At 42.2% G+C, this 13,772-nt stretch overlaps 2 protein-coding genes across 2 annotated transcripts; one reads left to right on the plus strand and one right to left on the minus strand.

Moving 5' to 3' along the window:
• Nucleotides 1–421: 421 nt before the first annotated feature.
• mbpa (myelin basic protein a) lies at nucleotides 422–7,687 on the plus strand. Its single transcript, XM_080788301.1, has 6 exons — nucleotides 422–662; nucleotides 2,620–2,712; nucleotides 3,080–3,112; nucleotides 3,481–3,501; nucleotides 5,494–5,574; nucleotides 6,236–7,687. Exons 1-6 carry the CDS (start codon nucleotides 558–560, stop codon nucleotides 6,284–6,286), a joined length of 384 nt encoding a protein of 127 aa, XP_080644427.1. The 5' UTR covers nucleotides 422–557; the 3' UTR covers nucleotides 6,287–7,687.
• Nucleotides 7,688–7,972: 285 nt separating this feature from the next.
• On the minus strand, nucleotides 7,973–13,679 carry zbtb22a (zinc finger and BTB domain containing 22a). The gene is made up of 4 exons (XM_080788300.1): nucleotides 13,480–13,679; nucleotides 12,650–12,913; nucleotides 11,007–11,793; nucleotides 7,973–10,899 (listed from the first exon to the last, which is right to left on the minus strand). Exons 2-4 carry the CDS (start codon nucleotides 12,854–12,856, stop codon nucleotides 9,863–9,865), a joined length of 2,031 nt encoding a protein of 676 aa, XP_080644426.1. The 5' UTR covers nucleotides 12,857–12,913; nucleotides 13,480–13,679; the 3' UTR covers nucleotides 7,973–9,862.
• Between the last annotated feature and the right edge of the window lie 93 nt (nucleotides 13,680–13,772).

Here is a 13,772-nt window from a genome sequence, read left to right on the forward strand (position 1 = left end):
GACGCCTTCCACACAATGAGAGTTCCCGTTCCTTCAGTCCACTCCATATGTTAATTTTGTGTTCGATTTTAAATACAATAAATTAAGAAGATGTACGGGAGCCATTTTAACAATAGGCTCACAGTACTGTTTTACTGCTTTGCATTAGGGTCCTCGTTCAGGCTCATAGACAACCCTTGTTGTCCCTTTGGCCCTGGGTGAGGCAGATGGGGAGAAAGGAACAATGGCTGGCCCATATCGAGGGCGGCAGTGACTGACTCCACAGTCACTGAAGGTCCAAAGAATGCCTGGAGCCAGGCCAGAACCATGGATGCCACTGCCACCGCCTAACCCTCGCTCCCCACCTGACCCACCTCATCTCCCATGATGCCCCGCGACCAGCAGTCGACACCTTCAAAGACAGCCCCCTCTGCGTCAGATGGGCAGCGAACTACTCTGAAGTAGCACAGACGGGTCTTGGCATTACTGGACTTTGGATTGCTTGGAAGAGGACTACTCCAACAGTGTGTGGTAGATACAGAGCGCCTGAACCCCACCCAACCAAACCAACCACTAGCATGTCCACGGCAAGCACCTCAGGGCTAGGGAGGAAAAAGAAGAGCCCCGGCCTCATGGATCAGATTAGTAAACTCTTGTCTGGAGACAAAAAGAAAAGAAGCAAGGTGAGCATATACTCTACTGAAAATGGTTTTGAAATATTTACTTAAATGGATGATTCAGATTTTTAAACCTTCACCAAAAGGGATGGATAACGTTTTTAAACTTTTAACAACGGGATGGTTCAGGCCTTTAGTTTAAATCCTTACTTAAAGTGATGCTAAGCAAGATTACTGACATAGTGGGAATAGTTTTTTATTAATTAACAAACACATCATAGTTGTGTTTTTTACGAGATTTCTGAGATAGAAATTGTACTCAGATATACCGCTTGGAGCTGCTCAATAACACTGCAGTCTTTTAAGTCCTGATGTCAAGTAGTTACAGCCTAGTGCAAGTGCCTTGCTCGGTGGAACATTGGCAGTTCCACAGAGATTCCAGACTAATATCTACACAGTCTGGCCATGCTAGGCTAGAAGTTGGTGCGTGTGCGGGAAGAATGCAGTTTGTTCACCTACACTAATAGGATCTTACTTTCTGACTAGATAAAAATAATCAGTGGATCACATCAAATGATGGAATGTTAGTTAAGCAATCATTTAGCCTCTGACAAATTAATTTGGCAAAAAGTGCATTTCTTTGTGAATATATTTTTAATATGAGGCAGAAAAAGAAGATTCCTATCCAGTGAATATGATCCACCTTTCAATCACCTTTATCAACCTTATGCCAAACCAGCATGCTTTATTATTTTTTATAGGGTTCAATACATTTACAGATATTCTGAAATCATATCTTTCTGATAGTGAACAATGAAACACAAGAAAGGCAGGAAAGAGAGGGTGGATGAGATGCAGCAAAGAGCCCCAGTCGGATTCAAACCTGGGCTAGCCGCAGGAAACTTATATGGCATGCACTCGCGAGCTTTCGGAAATAGCATGGTGTAACATCCCAATAGTTTTCATGTGATTTAATTTGCACGCTCAGGATTTTGCAGTGTACTGATGAGTGTGGGTGTAAAGGGAGAGGCTCAATCCATTCTAAATTTGAATGTAGAGATGTCTGGACAGTCTACCGGTATTATAAACCATTTTCTGGCTATATATTTTTCTACGAATTTCTACCGAATTTCTACCATTCTATAACATTATTTGGCCGTTTGGCATTGTTACATCATCATTAGAATGTTCAGTACTCAGAAGTCTAAACTATTGGAAGATAATATACCTGAAAAGGTTGGTCTCTCTCTGCATGATTATTGATTACAACTGTATGTGAGAAACACAATTCACAATCGGCAATGACTTATGATTATTTTACTTTTATTTTATTTAGACCTTTATTTATATAGTTACATTTTTATTTTTAGAGAGAGCCTAGCTGTCCACAGGGCTCCATTTATTAAGCAGAAATACATATTAAGAGTTTATAGTCACATCAACCTACATGTTATGCTATATGCAGTGCAATGCCATGCTAATGTCAGTAAGGTATTATGTGACCATAAGCCTACAGTACATAAATTCATAGTTTTATTACTATACAGAAGGTGAATGTAAGGTTATAATACAGGCATCCACGAACCAGTATCTCCCACGTTTAAATACACAATCTTTACTTGTGTTATGTGCTAAGCTTTAAACTTTCATCTCTATTATGGAATTTAATTATGCCATATTTGTCTGTCCACAAATCCAACTTCAAAGGCATTTTGCTGTTGACACAAGTAACCAAATTAGAAAATGTACAGTATTAAGATATTTTGAAAGGCTTACTCAATATTATGGGGAAAATTCCAGTGCCCAATGTGTGGTGGTGTCCCAATTTTATATTTGTTTAAATAATATATTTTGATACATTAATAAATATAACATTTGATGCCTTTATGGTTTCTGTTCTAAAGTTATACTACTACACCTGAGGGACCAACTCAACTGCAAACACAATGATGCCATTTAAAAACATTTAATTTCAAAATAGGCACGGGAACAACTACACAAAACCTTGTACAATGTCTTTCAGGGATCATTCCGGGGTCATACCGCCTCACCCCAAACAAGCTCTTCCCGTCGCAAACCTGCTGAAAATGCTGTTGTGCAGTTCTTCAGGAGCATTGTGAGTATCCTAATCCTAGTCCTAGATATACATTTACCATTGTTTTGCCTGTCCCTTACCATTTAAATATACAAATACTGCATTTTGCTCTTTGTCGAACCATCATGGTTACTTTACTGACACCAGTGTCTATACTCTATATGACTGGTATCAACTCTTTCATCTTAGTTTACTTCTTGTGATTTCACTGTTTCTTTCAAGCAGAGGATACTAATCGTTTTTGCCCTGCTCTGTCTTATTTACATACTGATAATGTTTGAATTCACCCTTCAATCAGAATCGTAACCATAAATTGATTTGGATTTCAGAGTTAAGTCTGCTGTATATTAAAAAGCAGTCACACTGATGTCATTGTCCTGTTTCTCAGGTTTCCTCTCCTCTCCCCTCTCCTAAGTCCAGGGTGAGTGCATTTTCAGAATGTTTGGTTTATAATAGTATAGTAGGTAGTACAGGGGTTACGTTTTATAGACATAGGGATGGATAGAACTACAGTATTAATAGTCTTCCAGTCCTTCAGTCCGTGCAGATGACTCATAACAATCCTTTATTTGAAACGACTGCATGTCCACAACAGCAATATGTTAGCAGGGTTTCGTTACAGCAGGTACTGCACATATTTATATAACATGCCAATATGTTGCCACATAATGCCTAGAAAATGCTTCTAGGAGTTGTTGCTACAAATATTCAAATTGCAAACAGGCAGAGACAGAGCTAGTATCCTATCCAAACATCATGTTTGCTGTTCCCTTTCTCTTTCATGTCCAGTGGAGGGATGCCTTGGGCTTGGTATGTCATTTAGTCTTCACTCTCAAATTGAACTAAATCCTATTGCTGCTTTCACAGCTCTGTGTGTAACCAGAATTCACTGGTGTCTTCTCTTCAGAGCACGTTTGTGACGTGTTGGCCAGTCTTTGTCTTACCTAAACTGTCTTCTGTTGGTGCCTCTGCTTTGTCCTCCTGTCTTCCTTATTCTGTGTTTTCTTTCTTCAAATCCAAATACTGCCACCCACACACACACACACACACACACACACACACACGAACGTACGTGCACGCGTGCGCGCGCACACACACACACACACACACACACACACACACACACACACACACACACACACACACACACACACACACACACACACACACACACACACACACACACACACACACACACACACACACACACACACACACTATATTATAATTAGATATACAGAACAACAGGCTTATTTACTTCATAACATTTCAATCCCCCTTCCCCCTTTTGCTTCAATCCAGAGCGACTCACTGCTTCTGGATGACTTTGAAACTGCTCGACTATTTATGAGCCGTCGCTGGTAAAAAATAAAATTCTCTCTCAGGAACTCTTGGCCTGCATCAATGTCCTCCTACCCTCTCCTCTACCTGTCCGCTCTCTACTTTCTGTCACCTCTCTTTCCCCCCTGTGGAGAAGATGACTCACTAATCCACCTGTTTTGGCTCCTTGCCATTTCTTCCCATTTGTGATTTGTCCAGAGTGAACCATCCTGCTGTATGTGTCAGAGATATGACAGTGATCCTCTCGTGTGTCCCATTGTTCTTGAGCTATGTGTTTGTAATCCATTCTCTCTCCCTTAAAGGTCGTCGTTATGCATCTGAATATGCTCATTTCACATTTCCTTATCGTCCTGTTTATGCTATTCACCGAATACAGTTCATTGTTTCATCTGTACAGTGCCACTGACATTGTGTCAAATTCACATAACTGCAATTGGTTATTTTTGTTTGTTTTTCACCACCTTAAATTGTTTATATTGATTGTATATGTGGTGTGCTATATGCCTGTAAGTGATCAGGCTGTTAAAATATGTCAAAAGCGCCACATAACTAAAAAGAAATACGAAAATCAAATGAGAAGATAAGCATTCTAAAAACAACAACAAAAAAACTCTTTGCAGATGTGTGGTTTTCATCAGAACGCAGATTCCACTCCTGACTGCATGGTGTTATTATTATTTTTTATATATTTTTTATCCCACGTTTTTGTAACCCATTTTTCACCCCTGTGCCAATGCTATACTGTGATCCTGGGCTCTACACACCCTCCGCCAACCTGGGGAGAGCAACGGACTTAACTCATGCTCCCTTCATGCCTGAGTGTCCAAGTTGCTCCTTTACACCTGACAGGGGGGAGTTTCCCTGGTTGGACGTAGCGCGTGGAAGGAACACGTTATTCCAACCAGTTCCTTTCCCCTCCATCAGGAGCCCCGGCTGGCCAGGGGGAGGCAGTTTAGAGACCAGGATTACTGCATGTTTTTGTGAGGGTATCTACCCTAGGGGACACGGGGAGAACATGCAAACTCCACACAGAAAGGCCCTTTCGCCTGCATGGTGTTATGAACACCATGCAATAGTACATTTCAAATGCTGTATTCCTGACCTTAAAGGATAACCCCAGTGGATTTTTTACTTGACCATGTTTGATAATGATTATGTCAGTGGAACTCAATGTGGGGGAAAAAACACCTGCAGTTAGCTTAATCGCTCTGAAACATTTTGTGCCCCATTTTATAGGGGTCTAGTAAAGAGTCAATATTTGAACAATGGCTCCCTTTTTATGACTATCTTCAGCCAACATAGTTTACGCAAAAACTCTTTACTTTATTCTATAGTCTGAATGGTTTGATTAACTTCCAGTTCAAATAAAGGATTTAAAAAACAAACATCGTCAACATGGCTCCAGGTCCTGTTTCAGATCAAGCCTGCCTCCATCTGTACTTATAAAACATCTTTTCATAGGCCTCACCACGTGCTGAGAGTACCAAGTCACCCCTCAGACGTCGCAGAGACCAAAGCACACTGTCCCGAATCTTCAACCTGGTGAGCTCACCTAATGTTCATCTCCATGTTGCAACCAAATCATAGCACTCCATCTTTTCACAGAGTACAGGATATACCTGGTAAACACTGTGCTTTGTTTGTGTTTGCCTCAATACAACAGTGATGCTATCAACAGAGATCAGTGAGTAGCTAGTAGTACCTTACTATAATATGGTTTCTCATTATTATTTTATACAAGCTACATTTTGCCATTTATATATATATATATATATAGTTTATACGTGCTCCTTCTTTTCCATTTGTTAAGCATTATCATGCTTTCACATTCCACCATAATAAGAAACTAACAAGCTCCTGTGAAATATAATTTAACATGTAAAAATCACATCATGCAAATTGAAAACTCAGGCTTGTGCATCTGTCATTAAGTTTGCAATACATTTTATATTGTATTATTTATGTAGGCCTATACTTAATCTACCTCAGCTGTCAGTACTCAACGTTTTGAATCCCTACCAATGTGAACTAGTTGACAATCAGAAATTATTACCAAAAGCAAAAGTCAACAAGTTGCAACATTGTTTACGCTGAAAATTGCAGCACCCGAGATTGCTCTTGCACGGACACCATGTTTAGTTGCAGAAGGCAGGCATTGGATCTGTCAGTCACCTGATGCTCTTACTTCTACATCTCTTCCCAGGGAGAAACCAAGCCCCGTCCACCCCCCAAACGCTGGAGCACCATCTTTTGAGCCCTCCACCGAGGAACCAACCACAGATCCAAATGAGATGGGGCAGGATGAAGAAAATGGCAAAGATCTGCGTTCAGTGGACTCACAACATCAGATATGTTAACCAACTAACATCACGCTCCTTTGTTTTTAGACAGTGACACAACTGACCATAGTCACATGATGACCAATTAGCTCTTCCATCACACCCGGGTATGACATAAGAGCAATATGGCCGCCGTGTGGTTAATGTCATAGGCACTTGCAGTATATTATGCATTCTGTTGGAATGTATGTGGTCACTGAGGTGGGGACGGGACGGGACGAGCATGTACATGTAATTTAGTTACAATGTTGCTATACATTCATTTTTATTCTAATTATGAGGGTTAGTTTTATGTACATCTCTATATACTTGGCTTTGTAATGCTATAAGGTTTGGTAATGCAGTAAACATATATTGCAGGTATTTATAAGAGCAAAACATCCTACTGTAAAATGTTGCTCAATGAGCTACTGTATCACATCACCCATTCCTGAACATTGGTCTGATGGTGCTAATGTCTAGTCTGTCTGGCGTTCAAGGTGTATTCATGGAAACTGTTTGTTTTTGTATCCCTGTTGTCTGCATTTTGTACATGATGTGCTTTATATGGCTTCCTGCTTTCAGCAACAGCAGTGACAAACCTCGTCCTACACCTTTATGTGTTTTGTGTGTGTCTGAGTATTAGTGGTTGTTGTACCGTATGTGTTGTGACTGTGTAAAAGTTATTGTCTGTAAAGTATGTGGTTGTGTGATGCATTTGAAGATTCAACTGGAAACTTGCACATAAATGGTAAATGGAGACTAATATTATTTTACTAAACACATTTGGTTTACCTGCCTTCCCTTTAATACATGAACATGAATAGCATTATGGTATCCAAGTGAATAAAATGCCCTTTCAGCATGCACTGTTACACAATTGAAAAAACAAAATATCCTTAAAGATGTGGTCCGTTTTCTTTTTATATGAACATTTATTGCATCTATCACATTTATAGAAACGTCTTTGTATATTAATGTGTTAATTCTTTGTTCTAATGACATTCACATTTTATTTATAAATCTATTAACAGAAGGTACTCAGAAGGTCAGATGGTAAGTAGCTCAAAGGTCAAAGTGGTAACGAAAGGTGGTTACAGGACTTGGGACACTGAAGGACAGTGTGATGTTTGGAAACATTTTCTTTTCAACTTCATTTGTGCATAATTAATGATGCCTTTCTTCTTTTGTACATGTGATGTGTATGTTTACTGTAATTATGTGTTCAATAAAATTATTAAAATGCCAATGTTTGCCTGAGGTTGCTGACATCTTGTGGCACTGTGTATACCTACATTTTGTAATGATCCTAGCTTGAAATAAAAAACAAATTTACATTTTGTCTCCTTTGATTTTAAAATGTTTGCTGATTCTATCTAGTGCAGAATAACATTGAATTCTCTGATCACCAAGTGTGTCTAGTCCAAAGATACAACAAATATCCTAGTATCCATTCTAATGTAGCATGATATTCTTATAAAACCTTTTCAAGCATGTTTTAACTTTACACATATCTGCCACAAACCAACCAATAGACAATAGTGCAAGGTTGAAATACTGATACATTTCAACAACTTCCCATTAAATGTGTAAATAAGAATGAGGGCCTTGGACACTGCATATCAGAATATGTAACTAGAAAAGTTTATTCAGCACAACTAAAGAGTGAAACAGTGAAGACTTGAGGCAAGGTGTGCCCACCAATTATGGATAAGGATAAAAAATCTCCCAATCATAAAGCAATAATCCCTGCGGAAGAATCATATACTGTAGCAGTAAACATTAACATGACCTGGCTCTTCACCAAAAAATCACAATGGGTCTCATTAGTTGTTACAGATGTCAAAAATAGATTCACTAAGCCATAAACTCAGAGCGATTTTCGCTCCACGGAACTATAGAGCAGAATTTCTGTTGGATTCCCTTGTTAATTCTAGCCATGGGAAAAACAACTTTCCCATCATTGGAAATACTGCTGAGAATTTTTTTTCAAGGACCTTCAACCACAATTAGCAGACTCTTAACCTACATTCACTGTTCCTGTGATCAATTGGCTCAAAGTAGTTTGAAATCAGCAATGACAATATACGAGCAAGGTTAAAGGAAGCTTTCTTACATTTTTTATGCAGAGCCATTATTCTTGTTGGCTCTCTAATATTCAAAGTCCTTAACAGTACCAAAATTATGAGAAAGTAAAGATACAGTATATTGTGTAAGGATGTACTGTATATTACAAGGTAGTGGGCAATACGGACAAAATCAAACATCACGATATTTTGACCAATCATAATTTTTCGTCCACGAGATTTTTTTTTGAAATCCACGAGATCGTGGATTTCACAATATCAAGCCAGACTTCCCGGTCCTTCATTGCCATCACCATTTCCTGCTTACTGATGCCTGTGTCCCTAGCGATGACATCAGGGAATGACAGATTTCTACCTCTGGTCTGCTTTGAGGCAGGACTCCAGAGAAGAAGGGAAGATATAACCTCATTGTCAGCTCTGTAGCAGTGGCAAACTGTGTTCTTCTGGATCGGACTAGTGAAGAAACACGGGGAAAGTTACCGTATATTAGATTAGTCGATGGGTGGCTCTTCCAAGACCGATTTTGCGCTCTCATTAGAAGGCGGGTGTAAGTGCCATCCAACAGTTTCTCTAGTTTCTTTGAAAGTGTCCATGTCTCGGAGCCATAAGTAGAATCGGCTCAACGGTCGTCCTTTTTTGACCAATACTCCATATCAATAATATCGTAATGTGTCAATTTCCTTTCAATTGTGAAACTACACGTTTTTATACAATTGACAATATTTGAAGGTATAATAAAGGCTTATGTGATTAAAACCAGGATAAGACATTTATGCCATATTACCGCATCCAAAAATATAAATATATTGCCTAGTCCTACAAGGATAGATTTACAATCTAAAAAGAATACCTCATGTAAATGACATGCCCTTTAGAAAGATTATTTCAATCAGCCCACAGCATCTTGCCCTGGTGAGATGATAGGCAAAGGCAAACTGACCTTTCATCCACAACCCATTTACCACCATTCCTGCTGCTTCCATTTGTATGTGTAGATAACTATGTCCCCTGTACCTTACTGTAAGGTACAGGTTATTATGTATACATACAAATTATACCAAATATGAATTATCTGGGGTCATTGTAGGGTTGCCCTTTGATGCTTACATTTCCCTTTGTAGTGTACATTTACGGTATATGTGATCTGAAGCATGGCCTATTATCTCCACACCTTTCAAGCACATTGTTAAATATTCATTCCTTCTTGATGTTCTGTATGTTCATTCATTACTGAAATGCACTGAATTACTATGATGTGTTGTTGAGCAACAGAGACCTCTGTTGCCTTACACAAGTCTTTACACTATTCTTTGTTGGTTATTGTTATTGCTGCTCAATGTTGAAGAACCAAAACCATGTACTCATATATACATTTTTAATGTTTAATCTTGAAAGAATCTGACTAGAGTGAAATGCCGTATTATTTTAGCTAAAACTCTCCTTTTTAAAAACATGGCAGTCCAGGCTCCTCGATTGAGTCCTTAGCTCATCAACAATCCCAGACACGTTGCCCAGCATCCCACCCATGGGAAAATCCACTTCCTCCACTTTCACCTGGCCTCCTGCTGCCAGAAAAGCTGCATCCCCTTCATCAAAACCATAGCTATAGCCGTCGCCCAGCTCTGCCGCTACACTTACAGCATCATCATTAGCAGAGGAGCTGGCAGCAAGTCTCTCGCATCGGGCCTGGTGCCTCAGGAAGCTGTCCCTCCAGATAACTTTCTTCCCACACACACTGCACTCATAGGGCCGGAGACCTCCGTGTGTCTTGAGGTGCTTGGTCAGGTGGTGTTTCATCTTGAAGGACTTGGCACAAACGGGGCAGCCGAACGGCCGCAGGTTTAGGTGCTGCATCTTGACGTGCCGGTCACGCATACTCTTCAGGGTGTAGGCCTTGCCACAGTGGCAGAAGTGCACTTTGCCTGTATAGGCGGCTCCTGTGAGGGAGAGCGATGACGACGAGGATGGGGTGGGGGGTGAAGAGGAGGGTGGGAATGGGGCAGAGGATGGGGATAGGTGGCGACTGGATGTTGGGGTCACTGGTCTCTGCCAGTTAATCTCGGACGCCCCCATTGTGAACTCACCGTTGTCGGGAGATGCAGGCAGCAGAGGTCTCTGGGAAACCTGCCCTGTGCCATCTTCAATCTCATCGTATGTGTCTCCGCTGAAGGTCCCCTCGGTAAAGCGTCCACAATCCACATCCTCCTCATCGTAGGTGTCCTCTGCTCCGTCCTGTGGCCTCGACTCAGGCTGGGACCAGGGGGTGGTCTGCCACTGTGTTCGCGTTGTTGGACCAGGAACACCGCCCTCAGTTTCACAACCAATTAGTGAGGTCATGTTTGAAGCAGGGACACCTTTCTCCGTCTCCCTCTGCTGTTCTTTCTCCTTCGTTTCCTCTGCACTCACTTTGCCCACTGCTTGTCCAGTGTCCTCACTCTGGTGTGTGCCGGGACGGAAATCTCCTAGAACGGATAACAGAAAGTATAATAAAACCCATTAATGTAGGTCAGAAAATACAAACACATACGTCACATATCTAGAATGGGGATTGGGGAAACTCAATTCTCACCTGGATGGACAGTTTGCACCAATCCTTCCCTCTTCTCCATCACTTCATCTCCTATTCCTTCATCTGCCTCGATTGCTCTTCTTTCAGTCCTCCTCTTCTCTAGCACGTCGCCACTCTCAACACTGTCTCTATTCCTATCATGCAGTCTCTCCAAGCTGAGCGCTGCTCCCCTCTGATGAACTCTGACTTTCTGCCTCAATGCCTCGCCACCGCTGAACACCCCGCCGTCACGATGAGTCCTGCTGTTGTGACCGTGGCCATCGTGGCTGAAGGGGCTCGCTTTCTCATGGCTGGATACCCATCCTTCTTCACAGCTGGAGTATTCACTCTCCCCGAAGCTGGGAAGGTTGTCGATTTGCGAATCAGCCAAGTGTTGGGCTGGCGAGGGTCTTGGACGGCCCCATCGTGAAAACTGCTGTGGCCTCCTCCATGTGGCCAAGGGAGGCAGGGCGTCAGGCTTCCTGTCCCTCCTTTTCACCTCCCTCTCCATGTACATGCAGTCCGTGCTGCTAGGGGACTGTTGCCGAGAGGAAGTGCCGGCGTGAGTAGGCCCTGCAGCAGCATCCACGACAGTGCACTCCGCAGGGGGCCGAGGCCTCTTAAGGAGCTCTGTGCACTTGTCCACAATGTGCCACATCTGGAGGAAGCTGGCCACGGTGACATAGTTGACGATGTCGTCGTGCACAATGCTCAGCTGGCCCGTGTAGGCAGAGCTCAAGACACTCTCAAAGGCTACTGGGTCCATAACTGAGGGCAGGGACACAGTGGTGACATTCTTCAGTAGCACCTGTTGAGGAATAACACATTTGACAGAATATAGAAGACCACATTGAATCACTTCTGGAAATACCTTTGTCTTTACCTTTTCACTATCATGACTATCATGACTAATATTATTTTAAGTATGCATATTGTCTGCCTTGTGCACCACACTATAAATGTGTTAGAATATGCACACTGGGAATGTGCTCAGTTTTTTAGTGTGCTGGGTGGTCACCCAGCTAATTCACGGCCAGTTAAAACTGGTCGTTTTAACCAGTTAAAACAAGGGCCAAGGTAAATGATGAACACTAGTATAGTGATGTACTAAATGTTTGCCTAAGTTGCCTTGCTACAGTAGCTTAGCTTTCGCCTTGCGCTGGGCAAGACCTACGCTACTGTAGACGGTATCATTTGTTAAGTTGCAGGATTTCGGCGGAAGTACCGCTCAAGGAAATGACGTTGACTCTTTACAAATCAGTTTACATTCTCTGTGTATGAAACAAGTCTTGTGATTGGTCGAAAGAATATCGTATCCAGGGGAAATGCATCTGACGGATGTTCTGGCTGACACTTCCGCCAATACCGTCTCTGCCTTACGTTGTGACCAGGCTTTTCTCTTCGCAGATGAGTAAGCCTGGGACCGAGGCTACTGAGGAGCATTTGAGACGCCGCAGTGACACACACTCGCACAGAAAAACCCCAACTTCCGAGTAGGATTGGTCAGTGCGGATACTCGGCACACCCGGGGCGCAGCCAGCACACCAGACAGCGACAACGACAGCGCACCGGCCACCGAGTGTACTGAAGAAACCAACGAGAACACCAGTGCGCTCAGTGTGAATTTACGAACGCACCCAATGTATATCACATTCATAAATTACCTGGTCGTGGAAATAAGGTGAACAGGCAGCCAGCACACAGCGATGGGCCCTGAAGACATGTCCTTGCACCTGTATGGAGAGGTCACACAACCTGCCCTCCTCCCGCTGACGGTTCAGGTTGTCCAACACGGCAGCGCGGGCTCCAGGGAAACACACTTGGAAAATCGTGCCTGCTGGGGCACTAGAAGCACTGAAGGGCTGATCCATGGTCGTGGAGCACTATGAGAACCATGGGGTCACTGTCCAATGATACACGTTGATGCCCTGAAGGGTAGATAATGGCTATTTTTGATTACATTTTATATAGTCAACTCATACCACAGACACATGTAGGCTGTTGCGCTGACACTCTTTATAAATGATGTGCTGTCCTGCATCGCGCACATTTGTCATGTAAGAAGCTGCATGAGGAATTTTCACCTGGAAACTGCATCCAAAGCAAGATATCCTATTCAGATGGACGACCATCTTGTTATTATCATAACCTCAGTAGCATGACGCTTAGACGCTTACCATGCTTGAAGGAGTTGGGGTCAAAAAGGTGCTATAACTACTATTAACTTATTTTCGCTCAAATGTAGTGCAAAGAACTACCAAGCAGACTAGCATCTAGCGTTAGCATAAACAGTCTAAATACCGTAGATACTCCAGTAGCCATATTGTCAGCCAACATTTAGCAGTTATTTGTCGATAAAGCGATGGTTTTGCTGTAAAGTCAAGTGCAATACGCAGCATGATATCAATATTTGAAAATAAGTTTGCCTCGTCAAAACAAGCAAGCTAACGATAGCTACTGTAAGTAAGTATAGTAACGCATTTTGTGTTTGTACCTGTGTGTAGCTAAAGCTAGCCTCAGCATCAACAGTCCACGCACGCTGTCAGACTCATCACTGCCACTGTGGGTGAGAGTTGAGAGACAGTGCCAGTGGGAGTGCTACCTGGCATTACACAACATTCTTTGGTAATTGTAAAAACTTCCTCGGTCCAATTAAGTAGCCTACAGTTTTGTCAAAGATGTTCATCAGTTCATGTCTTCATTCATCTTCTTTTGTATTTCCCAATTCCAGCAGACAGATCGTCGTGTTGGTGTGTGCTGCCTCCCACTGTTGGTGTTAGGTACTGT

Source organism: Protomyctophum bolini, assembly GCF_963924005.1.
Source record: "Protomyctophum bolini genome assembly, chromosome: 17".
NCBI classification, from domain to species: domain Eukaryota; kingdom Metazoa; phylum Chordata; class Actinopteri; order Myctophiformes; family Myctophidae; genus Protomyctophum; species Protomyctophum bolini.

Bases quoted from the DNA above. Each gene is read 5' to 3' on its own strand.
- zbtb22a (XM_080788300.1), bottom strand. From the start codon at position 12,856: ATGGATCAGCCCTTCAGTGCTTCTAGTGCCCCAGCAGGCACGATTTTC. The intron at 11,794-12,649 runs GTAATTTATGAA...ATTCCTCAACAG, and splicing joins CACCTTATTTCCACGACCAG to GTGCTACTGAAGAATGTCAC. The intron at 10,900-11,006 runs GTGAGAATTGAG...TATCCGTTCTAG, and splicing joins GGTGCAAACTGTCCATCCAG to GAGATTTCCGTCCCGGCACA.
- mbpa (XM_080788301.1), top strand. From the start codon at position 558: ATGTCCACGGCAAGCACCTCAGGGCTAGGGAGGAAAAAGAAGAGCCCC. The intron at 663-2,619 runs GTGAGCATATAC...AATGTCTTTCAG, and splicing joins ACAAAAAGAAAAGAAGCAAG to GGATCATTCCGGGGTCATAC. The intron at 5,575-6,235 runs GTGAGCTCACCT...ATCTCTTCCCAG, and splicing joins TGTCCCGAATCTTCAACCTG to GGAGAAACCAAGCCCCGTCC.